The sequence below is a fragment of the Anticarsia gemmatalis genome, chromosome 1, assembly GCF_050436995.1.
Source record: "Anticarsia gemmatalis isolate Benzon Research Colony breed Stoneville strain chromosome 1, ilAntGemm2 primary, whole genome shotgun sequence".
Lineage (NCBI taxonomy): Eukaryota > Metazoa > Arthropoda > Insecta > Lepidoptera > Erebidae > Anticarsia > Anticarsia gemmatalis.
In genome coordinates, this window is record NC_134745.1 from 13,196,151 (window position 1) to 13,223,641 (window position 27,491).

Sequence of the window (27,491 nt, forward strand, 5' to 3'; positions counted from 1 at the left end):
GGGATTTTAAACATTATACCGAGAGATATTGAAATATAATTATCCGAACCGAACAATGATGGGCCACTGGAGCTTGCTGAAAAAACAAATTGTTGGAGCATTTTACTGATACCCGCATTTTCTAAATCCGTGCAAAGATCAAAAATAATAGTAAAATGCAAGAAAACCCATTCAAATTGTCAATCTATTTATTCAAAGTTTATATATTTTGATTATTCACATTAAAACTGTACAATAACTACATACACAGGTCCTACAGACATTTGGCGTACAATCACCATATTAGTATTATACCGAACGTTTATATTTTTTATAATTCACTTATATAATAATTACAATGATATTTTAACAACAGCTTTTTAGAAAATAAGATGGCTTACCCCAAAAATATATATTAAAGTTATAATAATAATATCCTCTCCTCTCAGAATAATAGGGAAATTTCAAGGGTTAAATAAATAAAATAATAGAAAAATATTTGTCACATATTTTTAAGCTTTCGTAGTTTGCCTTTTTTTAGCAATATGACGTCATAAGACTTTTAAAGTCAATGTATTGCTAACATTTTTTATTACAGGAAAAAGAAAAAATATGTACTTATATAATATGTTTTTGATAATCTACTCGACTAAAAACAAGAATAAAATAACCTCAATTTTTTTTTTGTATGGGGTAAAGCCGTAATGCTTTGGAAGTCTGAAACCAGTGCTATTTAGGAACTATTACGTATTAAGCTGGTGTTTACTAAAAATCTTTATTTCTATTTCATATAATGTAATGTTACAACATTTGTATAATGAATTAATGACGAATGAAATAGGCTGAGTTCGAGTGACACCATCCATTCAATCCGTCACGCACACATTTCCCCTAAGGGCGCGTTCCCACTTTGTCGTAACGATTAATTTATCGTTGGACGACTGTCGTCTCTAGCTGTTCCCATTATAACGATTGTTTGTCGTCAAAATTTTTTGTTGTTTAGTGACTGTCGTATCTAGCCGTCCCCACTGTCACGATAATCTGTCGTCACTGCAAAAAATGTCGTAGACGACAGTAAGTCCTGTCGTTCTATATGTGAACACCTCCATTTAAACATATAAGCCACGACACTTAAAACTACACGATTATCTGTCGTCATGACATAGTGGGAACGCGCCCTGAGCCTTTTTATGCACTAGCGATAAGCCGAGCGGTTACAGTGTAATATGCAACCGCATGCGAACCGTCACTGCATCGGAAACAGAGCATACGTAGAGGTAGGCAGAGACAAAATTAGAAGAAAAAAACATTGCTTTCAAACAAAAGGTAGAAATTATACAAGGCTTAACGCAAGTACGTATGATTATGTTATTATATTTAAATGGCTTATATACTAACACATAATATGTTTACATAGTATACCTAAGTATTTTATTTGTAAATAAAAAAAATAACGCATTATCTGTGGGTCAAATCTCGTAATTTTTGACACTGGCGATGTTGGTGCAAGGACGTAGACACATTCAACATTCTCGAAATAATATTTTAATAATAATATAGTGATAGTCTAGTAGTATAAGTTGACACCTCCCACGCAAGTGGTCGTAGGTTCGAACCCGAGGCAACACACCAATGACTTTTCGAAGTTATGTGTGTATTAGAAATAATTATCACATGCTCCAACGGTGAAGGAAAACATCGTGAGGAAATTTTGCATGCCTAAAATTTGTTTAATACATTTATTGAGGGCATGCAAAGTCCCCAACCCGCACTTGGCCAGCGTGGTGGACTCAAGGCCTAAACCTTCCCTCATTACGGGAGGAGACCCTTTCCCAGCAGTGGGACAGTAATGGGTTAAATTTATATTATTAATAATGTTGTAGCCAGATAGATAATTATTTTATTAATAGTAAACTATAATTACGAGAATTGGCCATCAAATGTCAAAGTTTATAATAATTTTAAATACTTTTTACAACATTACAACTCATTATAATAAATCAAGCCTTTTGGCGAATACATTAATCATAGATAAATACAAATAAACATTATATATTTAGCATTATATGCTATATAATAACAATAATTATAGTATTACTAATTCCACATCTACCACGAAGCTACGATAACTGAACATCACGCTAACATTTTAAATTGCTTATTTTTTACTTACAAGCTTTTTATTATTTACTAATATTATAAGATTTGCTGCAGACAGGCAGAAGACATTAATTTTGGTAGATATTATTTAAATCTCGACTCTTATATAATTTTCTCCTGAGATTATTTGTCAACAAATTCTGAGTTATTGTTCTCTTTTCATTTATCCATCCACTTCCTATTTACCCATCTATAAAATGACCGCGACAACAGCAGCTTAACACGCATTTTACTGACCGGTGAGTCAAACTGGCTATGCATATCTTAGTTTTAATAGCCTTAGGAAGCCGAAGTAAGCCGAGAAGAGCACGTAAAGCTGTCAGTCCTACGCCTGATCTTTTACTAGTCGTGTCGGCTATCCGTTCCACTGGATTATGGGAGTGAAGGAATAAAGAGTGTTCTTGTGTATTGTGTACACACAAGAACAATATGCTTTTTCCCGTAATATTGACTTAAAAATATCTACCAAATATTAATATTTTTTCCGACTTACTCTGCCACAATTACATAGCAATTTAACTAATAATTGACTTCACCTTGTTTTAATACATTGAGAAGCAAATATTACTTTAACATTACTAAACTTGTAATCAATTAATTATTTACAATAGAAATCGGTTCGAAATTAGTCTACAAGCTCAGCTTAAACTTAGTGCTTCAATAAACATTTAATAAAAAATATTAAAGCTAAATTATTTTCGCATCACACAAAAATCTTTGGTTCATAAGAAACATTTAAAATTTTATTTTTAACCGACTTCAAAAAAAGGAGGAGGTTCTCAATTCGTCGCGATATATTTTGAGTAGAAAGTTTGGAATAAAATACAAGCCATGTTTTGTTTTACTATTCCCTATCAGCCCTAATTCAAACCAGAGGGTTCGTGACGGAGATACTAAGAAATATATAGACATTTTTCGTCTGTATGTCACCTTAATAATACCGGCGAAAAAAGTTTTGAGCCACAAGTCCACGAGTCTCATCTGTCCACAATGCAAAAGGGAAATATATCCCGTGAATAAAATAAATAATCCTCAGAGTTAACAATATTGGGCATTACCCCATTTTATCTCTTTGCTAATTCTTAAAAAAAAAACGTGCTATTTGAAACATTGAACAAGCAAAGCAAGATAAACAACGCATCACAATATAAAGCCCACGTTTCACTTCTTGTGAATAAGTATCGATCAACTTATAGGGTAGTTTATCCATCGGATAGGGAAACTGACACTTTTCAGTAAACATTGGCCCTAAATGACTAGTTCACTTTCTCATTTAAAGATACATACATATATATTATATGAAATATCATTTCAAATGCCTAATTTTCTACAATGTACACACAATGCCTACATAATATTTTATTTTTCAAAATTTCTCGTGTAGAATCCTTTTCTTTTCTGGTCCGCTACTTTATTTTCATTTAGTTATACCAAAGCATTTTTCCCTCAAAGAAGTAATTTTACTATATTATAAAATAAATACCTACTTATATAAAGAAATATAATTATGAAATATACAAAGAAAATTATAGTCAACAGGATATACAAATAATTAGTTAAAATAGAAGACTGCTGTTACATTTTCCAGTCGTTATTTGTACGTATAAAGAGATCTTGAAAGGGCAAGTTTCTTATGAACCGGACGTTTCGGCCCCAGGACTGACATTTTAATAATTTATTGTACGTTGTAAAATCCCTTCTTGCAAGAACTTCAACTGCCCCGGCATACAATAATGGACTTTATAGATACAGTCAAGTCCACGTCATGATTCTATTGCATAAGAGAAAAGTTGATGTTCTTGCAATTTTGAGAACAATCAATTCAACTCAATTATTTACCGACTTCAAAAAAGGAGCAGGTTTTAATGATGGTCAAAGAAAATGTGTCTTCTTCTCCCCATTCGAAATGGAATTCAATAGTTTGCAGTTTGCGAGTTTAACGGAGTATTTAATAGATATGTTCCGCTCGCGCTGGAAATCGGGCTAAAGATTGGAATACGATCGACCAAAATCATATTTTGATAAAGAACTTTTGTAGTTAGAAAATTATTTCTTCACATTTTGTCATCTATTGGCCGTCATTTCAAACCCCGGTCCATGAGAATCTTCATATTATCTTCATATAAATTAGAATATATCGACATCTTTCAAATGCTGATAGTTGCGATCCCAGTAGCCTCCGTTGTATAACCAGTCCTCCTGCTTTGTGTACGGGTTTGTGCCTTGACTGAACCACCTGAAATGAAGAAAATAGTTTCATTAAAACTATTCACGGACTGGATCGTGCCAAGTGGCGTTTCATCTCGGCATACCCCTGTAGGAATAAGGCGTGATATAATGTACTTTGGAAAAGACTAGGTTACTAAAAATAATATAATTTCTAATATAATAATATAATTTATTTATTCAAGTATCCATGACTCAATGTGTTAGTTATAAAGGTCTTACAAACTATATTAGTACACAACAAAAGCTATTAGTATGGCTTAACAGGCTTATTAAAAACGATCATTATATAAAATTTGAAGCGCCCGTAGCCTATTGCGCTTACCGGTCGGTAAACGATCTGTGGGTTAAGCAAACCTTGGTGAGTTCATCCCATAGATGGGTGACCGCATAGTGGTATTTAAAATTGGGCGTCTCCGTGTTCCGGAGGGCACGTAAAAAGTCGGTCCCGGTTGTGCTCAATTAAGATTACAGTCGTTAAGCCACGTCAAAGATCTCTGGGCGGCTTGAACAACTTTGACACTAGATTGACCACTAACCATACGATAAGAAGATTAAATTTAATTAAAATTAATATCTGTTAGATTATTAAAGGTTTCGTTTTTACCCGATTGGGTTAAAGAACCCTAAAAATACACATGACTTTTGCTAGAATTAAAATATGACTCATGTTAGGAGTGGGTGTCATTATTTATTGATTACATAAATAATTAAATACTAACAAATATAATCAACTAGGTATACTAAAACAAAAACCATCATTCATAATTGACCTTTAGGTATCATTGATATATTCAATGTCACTTAAAACACCAATTAAAAGCGCAGATGTCTGCAGTTAAAATCTTTAAATATATTTTAAAATACTTATTTTATTTTATCGTATGGTCAACTTAGTATCAAAGCTGTTTCAGTCTCCCGAAAGGAATTTGAATTAACACGCGCAAATTTCACATTCGCAATGGTCAGAATGTTCGCGCGAAATACACGAATTCTAAAACTGTTCTAGACAAGGTTTTAGTATCACATATTATATCAGACTAGCTGACCCGCGCAGCTTCGCTTGCGTCACATAAGAGAGAATGGGTCAAAATTTTCCCGCTTTTGTAACATTTTTTACTGGTACTCTGCTCCTATTAGCCATAGCGTGATGACATATAATCTTCCTCGATAAATGGGCTAGCTAACACTGAAAGAATCTTTCAAATCGAACCAGTAGTTCCTGATATTAGCGCGTTCAAACAAACAAACAAACTCTTTAGCTTTATAATATTAGTATAGATGGAATTTTGACAGTAGATTTCATATATTTTCTATAGCTTATCTGACACTTATTCAAAAGCTGTGGAACTGGGCGATATACGTTACCTTGGCTGCCAAGCTTCTGGTGATTTTTTAAGCAGTTTTCTAGCAGTACGTTGTTTTTCTTCCAGTCGGGTCTTTTCAGCGGCTGCGGCGTCAATGTCGCCCTGCTCCAGAAGCCTGATGTCAGGCCTCAGGCGGCTGTCGGTCGGACACAGCTGGCCCTTCATATCCCTCTCCAATTCGTTCAAGGACATCGCGAACTCCGTGAACTGGTAGTACTGTAATTTATATGTTTGTTGACAACTTTTAACCTCCAAAAACGATTATCCATATTCGATTTAAAATATGTTTTTATTTATCATTTTCTTTTTTTTAGAAAAAGACTACTCCTACACTAAGAATTGCCCTTGCGTAGTGAATATTTTTACAAATATACAAACAACAGACATAAAGTACAATCAGACCCGTTAGTTTTTTTTTGGATCACATAAATATTTTCTTCCCGACATATTGATGTGGTGACCACCTTAACCTTTGTGCCACAGAGGACATCACAGGTAGGCATGGAGATTAACTCCTTAATCGTAAAAATATTCTTTATTATATTGGAAATCGGTGTGTTGATTTAGGTGCAGTTAGTATTTTGTCATGAGTATCAAATTGAGAGACAATGGAACTCTAATAAATGGAGCCACAATTATTATTGTTGTCAGACAGACAACTAGTCGTATAAGCATGCGCCTTACACGCAAGTGGCCAAGGGTTCGAACCCAAGCCTCAGTATCGAATATATTAATATAGTTCATGAACATGGAGCGTAGAGGACTTAGGGAAGGTTTCATATCTGACGGAATATACGTCGTGTATTATCGGTCGCGCAACGCCAGAACAGACAAATGTAGAAAAACACTCGACCATTCACACTCAACCGATGATGCGTCGGTGCGAAGCCTATACAAATTAAGTTACACCCGATGCATCTTCGGTCAGATATGAACTCCTTCTTCAGTAATTTAATATTCCAATTTTTTTTTCGTCATAATGAATGGAGCAAATACCTGTGCACTGGTAGAAGGTCGTGGCCTGGCTTCCCACAGGGTCACAGAGCCTGGAATGTCGATATTGAACGAATCATCTGGCTTCGGTACATCCTCTGCGTTATCACCATCGTCGGACTGAAAACAAAACACATACATACATTATATCACCCCTCTGTCGTGCCAATAAAAAATACTGTAAGTCGACAGGTGTTTTTGCTTAGCAGAGTCCAATCAGTTCCTTTAAGTCAGTTTAGTACCTACTTGTGATCAACTTTTTTATCAACTAGCTGACCCGCGCAACTTCGCTTGCGTCACATAAGAGAGAATGGGTCAAAATTTTCCCCGTTATTGTAACATTTTTTAACTGCTGCTCTGCTCCTATTGGTCGTAGTGTGATGATATATAGCCTATAGCCTTCTTCGATAAATGGGCTATCTAACACTGAAATAATTTTTCAAATCGGACCAGTAGTTCCTGAGATTTAACTCTTATTTAACAAGATAAAGCAAATAAAAGAATACAGTTTTAGGTTCAGAATAAGGTAACAAAGAAATATTTTTGACAATTATCTTAAATCGGGTTTTTGAAAGTTACAGTGTTTTGGTTTAGCAGGGCAGCCCTGTAATACCCAATACTGAGTTCGTGGCTTAATTAACAACAGCCGCGCGGATCGATCTCCGAGGTAAAGCTACGCTTGCCGAGGTTTCTCTGTGGATGGGTGACCATCTTACACATATTGAGTTCATCCGCGTTTCGGAAGGCAAGTTAAGTAGTGGGTCTCTGCTATCATTTTCAAAGATCTTTGACAGTCGTAAACAGTAGTTAGAAACGTCACTCTGGCCTAGTGCGAATTTAAGACTTGGCATACCTTCAAACTGTTTTAAAGAACTCTCAGGTTGCATCACGATATTTTTCCTTCATCGTTAAAACAAGTGATAATTATGTCTAATACACACCTAAAATTATATTGACACTGACCTATTGATAGATACATCTCGTTTTATTAATTTATCATTAAGGATCTAAGAAATGATGTCACGGAATATAAAATTAAATCAAAAATCAAGTTTCTATTTTGATCGGTGTCTAATCTTTTAATCCTTACATATAATATAAATGTGTTTTTGTATGTTTGTCTTTCTTACAATATATTAGGTCGGGGAAAAAGTATTTTCGCATTATGGTATGTATGGACTTGTAATAAAATCTTATCTCTACACAAAAAAGCTCGATATTTGGCTACCTCACGAGCTTACTGAAAGAAACCTAATAAACCGTGTACTCATTTGTGATTCGTGAAGCCAAAGAAATTTTATTATAAGTTCATACATACTTTAATGCGAAAAAACCTTTTACCCGACCTAATATTATATTGTAAGATTATATATTGTAAAGATTTGCCGGGCTTATGACTCGAGGAAAGACTAGGATAGACAGTAGGTTTTTCAAAAGTTAATTTGCGAGTTAGATATAGTCAGATGTTAAAGGCTAAAGCCTCGTGTATCAGCTAGTAGCGTACTTATAATTAATAATCTACATATGTATATCTATAGTGTCCTCCCAGCCGAAAACATGTTAAATTTAAATAAAATTGGTCAATGTGGCAGGAATTTGTTGATAGTGTCCAAGTGTGTGCACAATACAAAGATAAACTCTCTTATTTTCTACTCTTAAACATTACCAATCGCGCCGTAGAGACATAATATTCTATACTAGCAGTATTAGGGTCGGCGCAAACGGGCCACCGACCACAGCCACTGGTGGCCAGCGACACCCACTTAACACGTTTTTCCATATATTTTGTATTCTGTAGTGAGTGGCCGCCACCGGCTACACGTGTGCGGTGTATCTATACAAAATATATGGAAAAACTTGTTAAGTGGGTGTCGCTGGCCACCAGTGGCTGTGGTCGGTGGCCCGTTTGCGCGGACCCTTAAGTGTACCAGATTATTTGTTAGTTTGAGACCGCTCATCTTCAGAACTACTGGTTCCAATTGAAAAAGTCAATCCATTGAGAAAATTAACTTTATAACCTCACACTATGATTAATAGCAGAGTAGTTTAAACAAAAGTCTACGCGGATGAAGTCGTGGGCGGTGCCTAGTTATATAAAAAACTGGTTAAACAAGATGCGTCAGTAACAAGCAGATATATAAAGCCCGATGGTACAATATTCACCATAATATTTCTATAATCCAAACTAATCATTGATCAATATGAGATCTTTTATATTCATATTTATTCTCGTACTTTGTGCCAACGTGGACTGTTCGCCAGTGAAGATCATGGATCATGGAATAGCAAGTGACATTTTATATTTGAGTTATCAGAATAACGCACCTTCGATCGAAAGATTGGCAAGGTCACCGATCAGACAGCATGACGTTGTTAAAACTCCTTGCCGAAAAAACGAAACTAGGATGGGAATGAGATGCGAGCCTAATCATTAAAAAAAAAGTTTTTGGGACTTCGTGACGTCATACTCTAGTGGTTAATAGACTGGTGGTGGTTTGTTGTGCTGCTGTCGATAGTTGAAAAGACGCATCTAACAAGAAGTAGTAACGGAAAAAAAAAATCATAAAAAGTGTGCAAAACGCTTTTTTTAGTTGTCGCTAAGCTAAAACTATAAAGGAGAGTCATTGAAAAACGTAACAAATATAGACAGGTGCGCCTTTTTTGCTGATTCTAGCAATAATGTTCGATGTCTTTTCAACTATCGGGGGCAGCGCGGCGATCCTATATAAGGTAGTGGTGTATACGCGCGCTCGCCAGTTAAGTGCATCGAAGAAACTCAGCCAAGATTTGTCGTAACGTACTCGCGAAACATATTTCAGCTTTTTGTGTAACAATATACTTTTTATTATTTTAGTGAGTCTCTTTTATTGCCCTGAGATAATTACTGTTACCACTTGTGTTTTAATTTTTGTCTTCATATTTCAAATATACTTAAAATTGACCGCCAAAAGCATTGCCTGACTTGTGTAGTAAAGACAAATCAGTTTCTTCATCAACTAATCAGTAAATTCGAGAAACAAATTTTACTGTACCTATTTGTTTTTTCAACAACATCTCCTGCATTAAGAATTGCTCTTGTGTCGCAGGGACTTTTACAAACATACAAACAATTATTTGTAAATCACACAAATAATTGCGTGTGGGAATCATACCCACGACCCCCCGACGCAGTGGTATCGGCGTGGCGACCTAAACCACTGCGCCCCGGAGGCAGTCATATTTTTTTTTTAATTTTTTTTTTTTAAAGACAACTCCCGCACTAAGAATTGCTCTTGTGTCGCGGGGACTTTTACAAACATACAAACAACGGACACAAAGCACAACCAGACCCGAAACAATTATTTGTGGATCGCACATCACACTATCGGCGTGGCGACCTAAACCACTGCGCCACAGAGGCAGTCAAAAATTTTGTTTTTACTTTACCCTATACTTTTGATGAAGAAACTGGCCGACAGTTAGTTAATACTTACGTCCTGTATAGACATGGACCTCAGAGCTCCGACCTTGAAACTGTTAAGTTTGGCGAGCATTTTCTTAGGCGTGTGGGAAGGCGTCTGCGACGAGGCTTCCTCGCCACGTTCCTTAGCCCACTGCTCATGAGCTGCAGCAGTACAGCACTTGATGTACTCCGTCCATTTGCCGTAGAGGAACTTTACTCGTTTCTTACTGAAATAACAAAACAAATACGAACATTACTGTACAATGTTTAAGTATAATCAATTTTACTTCTTCGTAACCGATAAAAGGCCAACAACCTCCGGGCTAATATTCAGAAAATCTAACAAAGCGCGTATTTTGCCCGAGCCAGGAATGGAACTTACATCGTAATCAGCAGTCGTAATGACGCCCTAACTACAGAAACCTTAAAATAAGGGGTTAATTAATACACTCATCATTGGCCTGTATTCAGCTATTGCAGATAAGGTAACGTCGTTACTTTAATATAGTCTAACGGTCTTATTCATGAAAACTTATCACACACTTATAGGCTCTCTATAGCACGATTGCCAAAAATCTGTATTCATAATAGCATTTTAGCGCTAATCTGTTCTATGAACCTAATATAAAGTTATAGAGCCGAACCCCATAATATATTAGAACGGTATTATAAGGTCTCAAAATGGCCGATTCCGAACAGCTGATCAATACGGAAGATCTTTTTGACATCGAAGCGTGAAGAATGACAATTTGAATAAATATACTTACTTAGCATCAATAATATGTCCATCGACTCTATGCAGGTCTCTATTGTTGAAGCCGGCGGGCTTGAACACGAGGTTGGCTTTAAGCCCGGCGCCGCCATGACAGGTGACCTCCATGGCCCCGAACTGTTCGATCCACAGCTTCCCAACGATCACGTTATGTACGCAGCAGTTTACGTTACTCCAAGTGTAAGCCTCGCCCCATCTGGAATGAAAATAACATATAGTACCATTCAACTTTGACTTAAGGCTTGCTACTCCCATATTCAGTTCGGCATTAATCAGCCTACCCGGGTGACAAATCCGATTTTTAAATGATTTCCTGAAGATATTTGAAGATCTAGGATTAATTACAGGTTACTTTTCTTCGAAAATCAATCACCTGTCTCATTAGTTGTCGAAATAGGAATGTCGAGATTAAAAAATATAATTTAGACCTCTCACTTACGGTCAAATGATTACAAACTAAGAAAAGCTCGTACTATGGTAACCAGACAACTGATAAACATACTTATATAGATAAATTTACAATTATAAATTCGTCGGAGAGATCGTAAATATCATCAAACCTATATTACGTCACGACAACTTAAAAATATAAGCCTTAATGACCATGAAAAAGACAAATTATGTTCAAACTAACAAACAATACTCATTAAAATGAAACCTTCTATTACAATAGTACCGCATCGATCACAACTGTCAGCCATTAATGTGTACTCAAACATTGTGAATAATTGATCGACAAAAGAAGAAATCAATAATTGATTCAACGAGGCCGAATCCTTAAGGATTACCTTCCATCAATCTTATTTAAACAAGAGAATTGTATATTGTTAACCGATAACAAAAAATACAGTGTATTTTTAACAACACTTTTGGCGTAGTGGTTGAAGTGGTTAAAGCCTGGTTGTCAATATAACTATATAAGTATGTATTCAGAAGTATATACGTATATTTATCAGTTATTTGATTACCATAGTACATACAACATAATATTGCTCACCATAATATCAGAAAAATAAAACAGTGTATAGAATAGTGGCTATCAAACGGTTGTCAACTGAGATACACAATAGCCCCACGATATAAAATTATATTTTGAGCGTTTATTATAACGACAATTTGACTTTTGGTAAAAAAATCTTTTTAAGGAAATAAAATTTAAGATTTTTCAAATATACCTAAAAAATAAATTTCATTATTTTATTAAATTAAAATTATTAAATTCTGTGGTTGCCAAGACTAGCTCCTACCAACAACTCCTTAAGTTTTCGCTCTCTTTTACAACAGTAAAATAAAATAAATGATACCAAACCAAAGTACACTCAGAATCATATTGTTAGGGTATATTTATCAACGAATATACGTTTTACATTCGACTCCAACAGGCTTCATTATTCCACTCCCAGAGACGGCAATTTATTTCACAATATTTGCGTAATTTTTCAATTTAAAAGCTCGTAGATGTAAGGTTAATTTTGGACAAAATTCGCAATATTTTCAGTTTTACTCTGAATTTCTCATGAGACTCAGTTCGGGGAGGCAATCAGAATTAATCAACGATACCTCAATTTATAATACTTGCTTAAATAAAATTAATATCTTAGAACACATACAGACATGGTATTTTATGGAAAAGAACTTGTTCTATGTCAGCTTTATAATAAATATACACATACTAATCTATACTAATATTATAAAGCTGAAGAGTTTGTTTGTTTGATTGTGTGTTTGTTTGTTTGTTTGAACGCGCTAATCTCAGGAACTACTGGTCCGATTTGAAAAATTATTTCAGTGTTAGATAGCCCATTTATCGAGGAAGGTTATAGGCTATATAACATCACGCTACGACCAATAGGAGCAGAGTAGCAACGAGAAATGTTACAAAAACCGGGAAAATGATGACCTATTCTCTCTTATGTGTGTGACGCAAGCGAAGTTGCGCGGGTCAGCTAGTACAATATAAAAAAACATTAATATTTTTTGATAACTTGACTCAAACTGATTTCTGGTGCTCATCAGACAATTTTTGTCCTGGATGGGATTTCATACAACTCTTGCAATTACAAACGTTTTATAGTTCCAGTAGCTGTGTGCAATTCTCTGCACTCAGCTCTTTCCCACTCTCAATATCGAGAATTTGACATTCAAAATATACTGCCCAAATAATTCTTACAGAGCCTGGTCGTGGTGCTAACAGATTTTTGTGTAAAATTTCTCGATAACTAGCCGGTTGTCGGTAGTTGATAGTATTAGAGAATCGACCTACTGAAATGCGATTTTAAACCTCTGTTTCCTTAAGATAACCGAGTAAATATTGATTAGAGTCCTTAAGAAGTTTCGTGGGAACAATGATTTTAAGTGAATTATTTAACAGTGTAGGAATTTCCCCCTTTTTATTTCTATTTCTTACCGAGGCAGTTCGACAGTGACATGTCCTTTGGGCTGTATCTCGACACTCTTGCCGCAGAACTTTAGTTTGGGGTGCACCGACCCGTGGAATACAAAGTGAGGACTGTCCGCGTGGAAGGCAGATACTGGTGGGTGATGAGACACCTGGAGACAAAACAAAAAACATACAATAAATGATTTACTTACTAAATTCTCTGAAACATACCTTACCATACCCATAACCTATGTATATATTTTTTTTTAATACAGCTACAAGAACCTGAGATCTTTTGGTTTGTGAAAATGAAGTTTCGTAATATAGTGGACAAGTGCATTTATGACCTTTCTCTGTTCTATTTTGACACGGAGAAGCAAGTATCGGATATGCATGCCTTCCTAGTACCATTCGATCGTAATTTTATAATACTTAGATACATATAATTGTGATAAAAAGCATACAAAATTTCAATGAATGATCGTTTTCGATGATTATAGTCTCAGTACACTGCCTATATTAATATGTATTCATTTACGACTTAATCCTTTAATGCAGTAGTTAAATTACCTGTTCACAAACAGCCCTGAACTCTGGACGTTCGAGTTCGTACGTCTCTCCAAGTAGAGGGTTGAATGGCTTGCCCAGACGTTCCCAGTTTGATGCCAGCGCACTCACGGCGAAAGCTGCAAAAGAAGAATATTTCATTCACTCATTAAAAAGAAAACTCCCGCACTAGGATGAAGATGTCTTGTGTCTGGGGACTTTTACAAACATACAAACATACAGACACAAAATACAACCAGACCCGAAACAACTATTTGTGGATCGAGCAAACTAAATACTTTATTCCGTGTGGGAATCCAAGCCACGAATTCCTATGCTCTGGAAGTGGCGTGGCGACTACCGTAGCCAATGCACCACGGAGGACGTAAACAAATATTATAAAGGCACTGGAAGTTTTATTCCTCAAATAATTATCTCGTCAAGTACCAAGAACATTAGTATAACGTGTTATTTTGACCTTTACCTCTGTAAATAAAAAACTAAACAATAAATACTAAGATTCATAAAGCCGACGTCATATTTACTAAAACTAGGGCAGAGTAATCTCATTTACTTTCACTTTATGGAATCTTTTAAACATTGTAATTCTTCTTCTTCTTATCGTATGGTTAGTGGTCAACTTAGTGTCAAAGTTGTTCAAGCCGCCCAACGTGGCTGACATTGTAATACGAACTCAATATAGACAGGAGTACGGTCACAAAGTAAGACTCAGAAAAGAAAGAATCATTTAGCTTTGGCCTCAGATCCGACATGCGATAAATTAGCCACGCTTCGCCTCCGAACCCACTAGGCTACTCTCGTTAATGACCGGGAATGTATATAAGTACATATGTACATATACGCTACACAGAGACAGGACAGTACAAAATATGTTGGTATATAGCTACAGTCATTAAATCTATGAGAAATGTGAGGATTTGTGTCAACATTAAGCTTAATAATGCTCCGTATTCGTGTATACGGTATTGCATGATATTTTACACGAAGATGAGTCAAATTTAATGTATATGTTATTGTAAAAGCCCGATCGGTGGTAAATCCTAAGATTTTCCGGTATAACCTAAGATTTACCAACTCGCAATGGTAAAAGTCCGAACAATTCTTTTATTTCGAACTTTTACCTATATTCACTTGATGATGTCGAGATGTCGCCGGAGCCCCGCTTGGCGGGGCTCCTCCTTCTGGGTGGTTAAAAAAAAATAACCACGAAGGCTAAGGTGGGAGCTTCGCTTCGCTCGCTCCCACCTTAGCCTTCTAACCTAACCTACCCATGTCGCTTTGCCCAAAACTCCTTCTTTATTACCATGTCACAGTATATAATTATACCGTGAAATAGTTATAAACATAGTTATGAAGGAGGATTTTTTTATATACCGTAACATAGTTTTTAAAGTCCGGCTTGTTCGGACTTTTACCATTGAGAGTTGGTAAATCTTAGGTTTTACCGGAAAATCTTAGGATTTGCCACAGTTCGGGCTTTTACAGTAACATATATACTGCAAAACTCAGAACTTGGAGATGCCGTACTGAATTGTACACAATCGAGCACAAAATCATGCGTCGATCTGCTAAATCTATGTGTTGGTATGGAATATAATATTGTAAATAGTTTTTCTGTCTGTGAAAAAAATTCTGAATTAAAACATCATGAACTAATCCAAACAAAAACTATCTGGGAGCCAAAACAATACAATCATATATACCAACAATTTTCCAACAAGTAACCATTTCAACAAGTTCACTAAATATTTTAACGTAAAATAGGCAAAAACAAATGATCAACTGTTCGTGGATATTATTATACAAATGTATAGAAAAAAATTGAAATATTTAGTACAATAGATAAGAGAGTAGCTAACATTACAGTTACCAAAAACTTACTACATAAGGAAAATGATACTTCGATCCGCCTCCAAGCGACATTTTTATTAGTCATAAAATCTCACCCCGCCTAAATCTACAGGCATGTACCATAATCAAAAAAGATTCACTTCAAATGTGGGTCACACACTCCCCTAACCCTTTTTTTTCAGCTGAGATTCCGTCTCAAGGCTTTCGTAATCGGACCGAAACAGCACAAAATATAGCCTTTAAACTTTTCTTTGCTACATCTGTAGCGCGATTTTTAAAGGCAGTACTATCGAGTATCAAGCCATTAAACATGTTCTTGAAAATTACGGCAACTGCAGGAGCTATGATCATGTTTTCAGAGTATCTGTTAACGTTTAAAATAGCCTCTTGTTTTGACAAAATTGGACTGCAGCTGGCAGGTTGTTTTTTAAGGTACTATAATGTCCTAAAGGTCACAATGTCACAAAATAAATACTGATCCTTCTTTCCTGCGGAAAAAGATTTAGAGCGTCTTCTAACTAACGATTTTTTCCGCATGTCTTCATATTACATGCAAGTATAAATGCGGAACTCACGTACACAAATAGATTTCGGCGGGTCAAGCTGGGAGTGGTGAACCAGTCAGTTCCAACTTATCATACGAGCTTATAACCTCGTCAACGCTATTTTAAGTTGTGCGTGTGGCAAAAAGAGCGTTTAAACAAGCTTCTAAAACTAATTTATCCACACGGACAATTGTCTTAAACCTTTTTTAGAAGAATGGAGTCAAGATTTTTGCATACTCCTATAATCTTATAAAAATAAACTTCTTACGGTGTTTCCGTAAGAAGTTTATTTTATTTTTATCATTTAAAAAACGAAAAATTAAGGAATCAACCGTTAGGCAATACGAAGTCCGCCCAGTTAGCTAGTGAGCTAAAAAGTACCAACCGGCGATATACTCCATCCTCGCCACAGGGTCCGTCTGCTCGGAAGCCATGCGCAGTAGATGCGCGTACTCCAGGTACTCCAGCATCCTCTGGAGGAACGACAGCGGCTCGTTGAACACCACCGGCATCGTGATCTTGGACAGCTCCTTACCAACGCAGTTCTTCAGCACAGACCAGAGGGAGAAGTCGCCGCGGCTGAATTGCGCCACTGGAAGGGAGGTTCTGGGGACAAATGAGAAGTAGTTTTAAAGGAATGGTCATATTATTATATATATTTGTGATTTGCGGTAGGTCTTATACAGTCTAATCACGAAGTTTCGTAAATTTTGAAATATTGTGTTGCATTGTGGTAATAAAAGAAATCCTCAAAAATCATTCCAATCTCATCGAATCGGTAACTAGATTTAATACATAAAAACCATGGAACTTTAACGTAACGGCAAACAAATCAATCAAACAATCTCTGATCAATATGAAGAGACTTTAACCTTACACAGGTTACTCTACTCTCTTACTTAATCCTGTCCTATGTTCCAGTCCTTCGTACTCAACATAATTGCATTTTCGATTTTTTTTTCATATTATAAAACCTAAAAATAGTCACCTGCTTCTAAGAACCTTCAGACTAGCGTCGCATAAGGTACTAAAACTAAAAATAAACTTTGAATATCTGGGAATAAGTTCCATTTGCTAAAAGGCTAATAGAAATAAAACATCCTTCAAGAATATATTTGGACAAATATCCTGTATGAAAAGGGTTCAGTATATAATATTTTATCTATCGGAAACGTCCCTTCCTTGCTCATTTCCCGTGCATAGAAAATATGTTCCGTAAATCAAATAGAACCTTTATCGAATTTCGAAGTGAATGAAACCATATTTAACTCTTATCATGAGCCTTGTTTTAAATACAATTTCAGTACCTCGATTCTCTACCACTATCGTCTACCGACAACCGGCTAGCTATCGAAATTTTGACATTTAGCATGTACTGCCAAAAATTTTCTGCGACGCCCGTCAGAGGCGCTGATCGGTTGTCGGTAGTCGATAGAAGTAGAGTAGAGAATTGAGGTACAGTTTCATACAAAATTTTTCGATGACAGGTCGGTTGTCGGTAGTCGATAGTAGTAGAGAATTGAGCTACTGTTAGCACTAGTTATTTCGTTATCGTAGATACATTTTTCGAAGTAATAAAGATTTTTACTTCGAAAAAATTTACCTTATATATTTGTATTTTTAACCAGACCTTCGGGCTAGTATCGATCTCGTTCCAATCTCAAATCTCTTCGAAAAACACTTTATTTTTAGTAACGAAACTGGCAAAAATCGACTTTCGAGCCCTGAAGTTATAAAATATTTGTGTACCAAACTTCAATATCCTTTAACCAATACAAAGTTTATACGTTAAAAAAAACATCCATATTTCTTTTAGTTACTAAAATATTTTAGCGAAGGACTAGAGTAGTTCTTTTCCAAAACTATCATCTACTTTAATAAAAATATAAACGCGAGCGGATCCACGGGCCTAAACAAGAGAATAATAAAACAGGCATTAGTATTCAAACAATGTATATCAACTCGAATTACTCGGAACAACATTTTTACTTTTCAAAAGAGCCTTCATGGTAACCTAACGATGGTAACTTTTTTTTAATTCAAATTCTGAACAACTGCACTCGAGGTCCTATGAGGTTTTAACTTTCAAAATTGCCTATGAAAAAGGAATTATGAGTGACTCTGTGGTCGGCTGTATGGTGCGACTGCTGATCTTTGAGTTCGATTTCCATTTCGTAATATTTCTCTATAGAGGCCCAGAGATTTGAAAATACGAAGGCTTGAGTTTGGTTAACAATATAACAAGTTTCATTCCTGATTAAAGTCGCTAGGGAGTTGATTTTTAAATAGAAAATGTTGTCCTAATCGGTTCAGCCTCTTTTCATGAAAGAGTGAAAAACCACACACTTTTACATTTATATTATTACGATTTGGGTGTTTCTTTCATAAAATAAATTGCCAGTGAGGTCAAACTTATATTAATTGTCCAGAAATCAAAACAAGTCAACGCAAGTAATTATTAACTACAACTCAAGACTTTCAAGCCTTCAAGCCTTTTTTTATATTTTCTATCGCATTTATACCAAAGAAAAAAAATATTTAGAACAAAACAAAACTAAATAGAAATGTCTTTATTAAATCTAGTTAGAGACCCAACAAATGTCAAGTGAATTAAGTTGAGAATTAATTCAAACAAGCTTTTTATTAAACTTCACAAGTCAATTGTACCTAGTCGAGAATTCCCAAACTTAATTATAGTCTATTACACTGAAATTGGAACAGCTAGGTCTCAAATTTAGGCTTTATTTTCGTCTTATTATTTATTTACAATATTTAAGACGAGACTTAAAACTTATGGTTAAGTGCTCAAACGTTTCCTATGCCCGGGTTCTAAGTACATTTAGCGGTAGTTTATCTATTCTGAATTTTATATGAGTTTAAACGATATTGAATACTTAGATAAACTACCGCTAAATGTACCTCAGAAACCGCGGGTTAAAGTGAAAACTGCTGTTAGGATTTCACCATATTAGCTATTCAATGGTGCCCATAGCCATTGGCGCACATGTGTCGATAAACGATCTGTGTAAGCAAACTCTGGCGCGGTAATCCCACAGATGGGTGACCGCACAGTGAACGCACGATAAGATAACATTCGTTAAGCCACGTCAAAGTGCGGGTTAGAGACTTTAAATAAATTAATCTATTTTTTATTTTATTCTATAAAATAATATGTAATATAGAAATGAACAAATATTACGTAAGTTACCTTAATAGAAATAACTAACTAATTTGTCTCTATAAGGACAGCTAGTCATGTTGTACGATTTTACAAGCGTTTATAGTAATTACGTTAGTTTTTGCGTGATGTCTAATAACTAATACTTTTTATAATAGTAGAAACAATTACCATATCACTGTTTCATTATTGTCCAACGCACTCAAACACGAATACAGAACTAGTTTATAACACATTTTCATTCGATATTTATCCATTTTCACAAAACTTTTCTCTTTCACTATCTCATTATCTTATCACTATCTTATATACACACAGAGTCTTAAAATTACATCGAACTTCTGTAGAAAGAAAATGACACAAAAATATTTTTCTTCAATCACAACTTTTGCTTATACGAAAAAACAAAGAAAAAAAATACACTAGGCAGAAAAAGGCTCAGAAAAGCACACATACAATACACAGTCACACCCTTGAGACCGACTCTAAAAACTCAGCAGGGTTAAAATCAGACAATACGAACAATATATTCGCGGGTAATATCGACCGTGGTATTTGGGCCAAGGGCAGCTTAACACTAAGTCGGAATAACCCGCCACAGCCGCGTGACGATCGGTACCGATGTGAACACGAACTTTAATGTTTTAGAAGTTTGTTAGTCAATTATGGGGGAAAAGGGTGGTTGAATAATTAATTGATGGAGTTATTTTCCACACGTTTCATGTTATAGGTGCCAGTCATTTTTTTTTTAGGATTTATATGTTTTTAGGAGAAGAAAGAAGCTTTAATGTTTGATTTCGGGTCGTCTTTTTACGTCTAGATGCTAAATTTAATTTCAATTTTTTTAACTTACAAACAGACTTCTATTTATTTTAGTGCTACGATAGTCGATACTCTTAGACAGCAAATCATTTTATGTTTTGTTGTTACAAAGATATAATATTCATATTTCTTAATTAAAATGCAAGCCAGTGAGGGTTTACTATCCCACAATAACTTGTTTATAACAAACAATGTATGCGTTTAAGAACAACATAAAATATCTATTTCGATATATAGTAGCATCATTGGCTTACAGTAATAAAAGAAAATACAGTCAAATCAAACAAAAATAGCTGGCGTAAAAATGGCCCCCGTAGCTCGGTGAAGTACGAACTAAGGTGTCCCGGTGTACAAGGTCACACGGGACCCGATCAATACCGCCAGACCCAGCTGTTTCTGAACGATTCCAAAATATTTGCCAACGAAATTTATCGTAATTTGATTAGCGTTGCTTTTTATTTTTAAATCTTAATGCTTTTCTTAATTGAATTTGTTTTGTTTAGTTTTAATTACTTTTAATAGCCAGATGCTTTTATTTTTGATTGTCAAGATTAATATAATCGATATTTATACGCTTATAGTTTCTAATGAACAATTTTTCTTCTAACGACCCTATGATAAAAAAATAACCTCTCAAGCGCCCGGCCACCGTGTCACGGTTGAATGTGCTACCCCCGTCAAGCGTCCCGCCACCGTGGTACGGCAAAACGATCTTATGTTTAAAAAACGTAGAAAAGAAATACTAAAACTATCTTTATCCCTTTCAAACATATTTGACATTGAAGCTGATGAAACGAGACGATAATCTAATGCACACACTTGAATAAGTGGTTGATATAGGCCAGAGAGCACCATAAACAACATCTGACCCAACGACATGTTCCTTTATGACCAATATTGTAAATACTTTTTTTAACTAATTTTAAAGATTTGAGTATATTTTACAGTTGGATTTTAATGTCATTATTCATTAACTACACGATAAGACCTTTCGTCATATTATTTTTTTTGCCTAAAAATATTTATTAGACTTTCTTCAAACACATGCCTAAAGCACACAATATTCAGATTAAACCGACTATTGTGCTAGCACTATCAAATATTATTTGTGGTTTATTGTTTTAATCTATAGCAAATTTTATGTAGATTTCAAATATATAAGGTATGTCTAGGGTGTTAGTATTAAAATATGACGGAATCGACGCTTAAACGCCAACCGCCAATTCAATTTCGCGCGCCATTTTTGGCCCGGACGCTTAACGGTATATTTGAATTTTGACGTTGGGGCGCTCGAGAGGATAATAGCTTGGTTGTGCTTTTTCTTTATTCTCAATATCAAAATGTGTCATGTGAATGATTATTTTTCTTTGATAAGAATGGTTTTTATCCTTTAAACTAACGTTAATAATTTCTGTCTTGTGTAAAACTGCAGCGCAACTCTCTACCACTTTCTACTATCAACAACCGGCTAAGGGCTAATTTTGTGTGAAAATCTGATCGGCACCTCTAGCAAATGCCTGTTTTTGCAGTTTTTTATAAATGACAAACTCTGGATACTCGATAGCATTTACTATTTAGAATCGAATTACTGTTTATTCTATTAAATATTATTTGAGTTTATAGCGATATACACGTAATTTTTAATCAGCAATGCCGATGATAGGCGTCTGATAACCTTCTCGATACATAAAGCGACAATACATTTCATAAGATAACCTAACCGATACTTATTCAGGAGTAGTATAGATATAAATACCGGGATATATTGTTGTATTATATGTATACACAGTTACTGAACACTCTTTAAATAAGGCTATACGATAAGCCGGTCTTGCGTGAAGCCTTAGTAGCCGTATTAAGCCGTCAGAACGTCGAAATTGAGATTAGTGTGCAAGAGAGAGCTAAGCCTTCAAAGCTTACAGGAACGAGGAACTAACGACAAAATGAAGATGCATTATAATAAAGCAGTTAGCTTGTTGCGGTTGTTTTGTTTGCATGCAAAATTGTGTTGTGTTAATCTAGGTTATAAACTACCTGTGTACCACATTTCATTAAAATTTGTAAAGTAGTTTTGGCATGATTCAGTTACAAACTTTCGCATATATGTATACAACTAATAAATCTGTTGATGGGTCGATTCTCAGTGTACTTCTGGCCAATTTAATTGAAATCAGCTACCAGAGTGTAAGACTTTGTTTGTAGTGTCCAGGTGTGTGCACAATACACAGGTACACTTTCTATTCCTTTACACTCATCGCCCGGTGTATGGGCTAAATCGACGACCAGTAAAAGGTGCAAGACCGCTTTATGTGCTCTCCGAGGCACGGAAGTCGACAAAATCTCAACTTCCGAACTTCGGGCTAGCTCAGAGAATTTCCTTTAAAGAAAAAATTTTTTTTGGCCTGACCCAAGATTCGAACCGGAGACCTCATGCGCGGCAGTCGCATACACTACCAACCGCGACGTTGAAGCATTCTGTACATTGCATATATTATAAAGAAAAACATTGGGTGTTGTTAAATAAAATAATTTAAAAAAAAATTGTCTGTCTGTATGTTTCATTATCATATAATACTCTGGATCAACGACTACAATTCACAAATTCACTGAATAACACTGTAATAACCTTTCAATTTCACGGTTTGAATACAGTAGCTAAATACATAATGTTTGCTATTCATAGCCCGGTGGAGTGCAACAGAGCGGCATGAATTGATACCGATGGGCATATTGGACTGACTATACATACCATTTTGAATGTTGTTGCTTTTGTGTTAATTCCACTTCAGTTGGTTTATTCTTTGCTTACATCTGTTTCGATGTAATCTGTAGTTCTATGTTGATATTGTAAGTACGACAGTTTGCCGGCTATGTTTCGTGTGCATTATTTAATGTAATTTGGTATGGAGATGAAGAGCCGAGATTAAAGTATCTTACGTTTTTGAAAATGGAATCCAGTTACCGGTTTTTTAGCAAAATGACATGAACTTTCGCTATAGGGTAGAAGTAAGCGCGTAGAACTTTTATTGAATTTGCAAATAATTCGCAAATATCTATAAATACTATTTGTTATGAACCTCAGGTTCTTTCTCTATGCAAAATCGGTTGAGTGGTTTACCTGTTAAAGGGCAACAGAAAAATTTTTGCATTTATAATATTAGTATGAAAAAACACTATAAAAAACATGAGTAAATTTGAGTAAAGGATGCTCTACTAGTCTAAATACTAAAATAACCAAACTAAATTTCACTTCATAACTCAAAGTAGAGCCACAATCACAATGTTAGTACGTACATATATTCTGCAATTTGCTTCACCTGTCTACAGAGCAGTTTCATAAATCAAGCTTTGTATTAATGTTAGCTTTCAAGAGAACCTTTGTACATATATTATTAGAAACTTGAATACAATAGACAGAGGATTGACTTTAAAAGCTAAAACAAAGAGGCAACCCTTTCATACTGAAATTACGTAAATAATATCACGCCTGTTATGTCCGACGGTGTAAGCAGAGGTGTGTGAAGTACACCCACGTAATATAATATACTATAATATAATATAATATAACATAATATACTATGACACTTTTTTAACCCATTACTGTCCCACTGCTGGGCAAAGGCCTCTTCCCAAACGATGGAGGGCTTAGGCCTTGAGTTCACCACGCTGGCCAACTGTGGGTTGGAGACTTTGCATACCTTCAACAAATGTATTAAACAATATTTAGGCCTGCAAGGGTTCCACACGATGTTTTCCTTCACCGTTAGAATAATACACTCATAACTTCTTAAAGTCATTGGTGTCTAATTGCCTCGGGTTCGAACGTGCAACCACTTGCGTGAGATGTACCAGCTTATATCAACTTGTAACGGCTATCACTATGATACTTATAAATTGTGGAACTAGTCCTAATTTAGAATATTTATAAGATTTATAGTATCGACATGATCTAGTACATTTATAAATTTAACATTTTGGAAAAGCTTGTGTATTTTACAAAAGAGGGTATCCATGAATTAAGTAAGTGACGAGGGTATTCAGATGGAAGGGGGCCGGAAGGACGATAAGGGACTGTCCTGCGTTCTATACGTATATACCTACTATATACATACTACTTAGTACAGATTCAGTTTACACTTAAGTAGATAAAGGAGCGATCTGACGCTTTATTTAAAGTGATAGGGTGTCAGGTATAATGTGTTAGCATCAAATTAGGATTGGGGTTTATAGATAGGTATATTTTGTCATCAGCCTAATTATTCTTCCAAGTATGTTGCAGTCGGCTTCCAGACACCGGATGCTAACAATATTTTAGACGGAACTACTTCCTATTGGACTTCCATAACCCGGTGACCTGGGTTATAACACGATACGCCTCGATAAGATTGGTTGTCAACTTTCAAGATATCAAGACTATGAAGAAACTGACTACACGTCAAAAAAAATTGAAAATGACAGCCGCAACGCACATAACAGCAACACGGAAGAACGATGTGAGATAAGATGGTCACCCATCTATAGAACAACCTCGACAAGCGTGGCTTATCCTCAGAGACCGGAAAAAGAAAATCTATATAAAGTAAAAATCCTGATCAACAATAATATTATTTAAGGTGTATTTTTACCTGTTATGTTAGTCATGACACGGGAAAAGGTAGCACAAAGATATTATCGTTATCGAATTTCCACCCTTATAAATCCGGAAACAATTTATGACAAAGTAAACAAGTGATACAGAGCACCCAGTAAACAATTCGATCCCCATACAAAATAGATATTAATAAAGACCAATAGCTCATTACGACATTGCCATGGCTACTCCATCCGGAGCGCGTAGGTTCGATTCCTACACGAAATAAGTATAAGTCTACACAAATTCGGGTTTCCTTATTTGTTGTGTCCGTTATTTGTATGTTTGTAAAAGTCCTCGCGACACTTAATATAGAAAGACACTTCATACATCTATACTTCTAAACTAATATTATAAAGCTGACGAGTTTGTTTGATTGTTTGTTTGTTTGTTTGTTTGAACGCGCTAATCTCAGGAACTACTGGTCCGATTTGAAAAATTCTTTCAATGTTAGATAGTCCATTTATCGAGGAAGGCTATAGGCTATATAACATCACGCTACAACCAATAGGAGCAGAGTAGCGATAAAAAATGTTACAAAAACGGGGATAATTTTGACCCATTTTATCTTATGTGACGCAAGCGAAGTTACGCGGGTCAGCTAGTCCGTACATAAAATTTTTTTTTACCATACCAAACGCGTTTTTTTACCATACCTCGCATGAAAATATTTGCGATTTAATTTAAATTCCTGAATGGTTTCTGAAAGCTAATCGATCTTAAAGACTTAAGTGTAAAATGCAAAGCCATTTTACATTGTATCAGACTATAAGATCGCAAAGAGAAAGTTCACTGAACTCAATTCCAAAATACCTGTTATAAGTGACGCGGCAAAAGTGAGCAAACATCAAAGATAAGCCTTCAACCAATAGACGCGAGGAAATTGAATTTGGAACCCGTTCAGCCAATCAGCGGGCGTCTATAAATTAAGGGCAATACAGACTGAACGCGTTTGCGGGACGAGCTCGGCCCGGGAGCGGGTAATGTAATGAAATTCCAAGTTGTTATATGGATGACAGATCGAAGATGACGAGCGTTTAAATAAATAAATTTATAAGCACAAGGAGTGCCTATGATGGAACGAATTAACGCAGACGTTTCGAGTTTTTAATATTGGCCTTTTGCGCTGCGGTCAGTTGCTAAATTCACTTAAACATAAATGACGCATTCTATAAAACAATCTAACCTGTATTTTATTTTCTAATGTATGCATTTCGTGTAGATATAAGAAGTGAGAACCTATATAATATAAGAAGTGTAGTGCTGGTGATATTTCTATGGAATAAACACTGTCATGGAATCCCGCGGGACTTGCAAAGTGTGGGAACCATGGAATGTTGCAATACCTACGCAAAATTATCTCAGTAGTTGTAGGATAAAAGTTATAAGCATTGTTTTATTTTTGCTTTGCGTAGTTTAATAGAATTATGTGGTTGATCTCTTAAATATAATACGCGTGTACCCGACTTGTTCGTGTGAAGGCATTAAACTCACGCGTCGAAAACGACCCGTCTCGCAGTATGGTTTACACTTTATGTCAGGCAAATTAATTTCAAGTATTGAACAGCTGATGTGAGGTAATTAAAATATGATGTTGGTATAATATATTATGTTTTACGTCGATTCGTGTGGACGGATTTAATGGCGTGTATTTGTCATTTCAATTAAGATATTAATGATTTATGAAAGCCTCATTTATTTGGAATTTTATATGCAAATTGTAAATTACTGTAGCGTGTGTTTTGTTAATAATTTATTTTAATACGTGACTTCATTAGCCATCGTTACATGAACTCTCCCGAGGGTGACGTCCAGAATCTTTTTTACAGAACTCTAGAGCATTTTATCGCAAGACGATGTTATATACGATATTATTATATATACGATCTCGTTCATCGTTACAAGGAGTTATCATTATTTTTGACACACATCATTTCAAAAAATCATTGATTTTTGAACACGGTACATCTGCGTGGAAAATGAATACGAACACTACTGTAGTATCTCAGAATTATTTAAAAATAGTTAAGGAGAAAATTAATAGTTTCAAGCTTTTATTACACTACTAGAACATTATTATAATATTAATATGAAGATGCAAAACAGAATACCGTCCAGTTTATTATACTTAACTTCATTTACCCGACGTGAGAGGAATTCTTAATAAAAACCATTATGAAAGCGAGAAAGCCACATTTGCATCATTTATTCATAGTTCGTTGCATTGAGTTTAATTCTGCTTTTGAATATAATAATTTTTTAAATTAAGTTACTTGGAAATATTTCGTCATATAATTGATACCTTTCACGCAAGTGGTCGCAGGTTCGAACCCGAGGCAACAAATCAAAGACTTTTAGAAGTTATGTGGATGAAGGCAAACATCGTGATGCAACCTTGCATGCCTGAGACTTCTTTAGAACAGTTCTTGAAGGTAAGCAAAGTCCCCAGCCCGCACTTTACCAGCGTGGTGGACTCAAGGCCCTTATTACGCGAAGAGACCCTTGCCCAGCAGTGGACATTAATGGGTTATTTTTTTTTATAATTTTACTTTTGTCATATTTCAAGTTTGGTAGCACTA

General features: G+C 35.4%; 1 protein-coding gene across 1 annotated transcript in view; it reads right to left on the reverse strand.

Moving 5' to 3' along the window:
• Positions 1 to 176: 176 nt before the first annotated feature.
• LOC142977125 (oxysterol-binding protein-related protein 2) overlaps positions 177 to 27,491 on the reverse strand; it is a 75,848-nt gene continuing 48,533 nt past the window's right edge. The window contains exons 3-10 of the mRNA XM_076120856.1: positions 16,668 to 16,888; positions 13,890 to 14,005; positions 13,347 to 13,489; positions 10,935 to 11,135; positions 10,199 to 10,394; positions 6,729 to 6,845; positions 5,734 to 5,948; positions 177 to 4,375 (exon numbers count right to left, since the gene is read on the reverse strand). Coding sequence (XP_075976971.1) covers positions 4,267 to 4,375; positions 5,734 to 5,948; positions 6,729 to 6,845; positions 10,199 to 10,394; positions 10,935 to 11,135; positions 13,347 to 13,489; positions 13,890 to 14,005; positions 16,668 to 16,888 — 1,318 coding nt within the window. The 3' untranslated portion in view covers positions 177 to 4,266. The remainder of the gene's footprint in view (positions 4,376 to 5,733; positions 5,949 to 6,728; positions 6,846 to 10,198; positions 10,395 to 10,934; positions 11,136 to 13,346; positions 13,490 to 13,889; positions 14,006 to 16,667; positions 16,889 to 27,491) is intronic.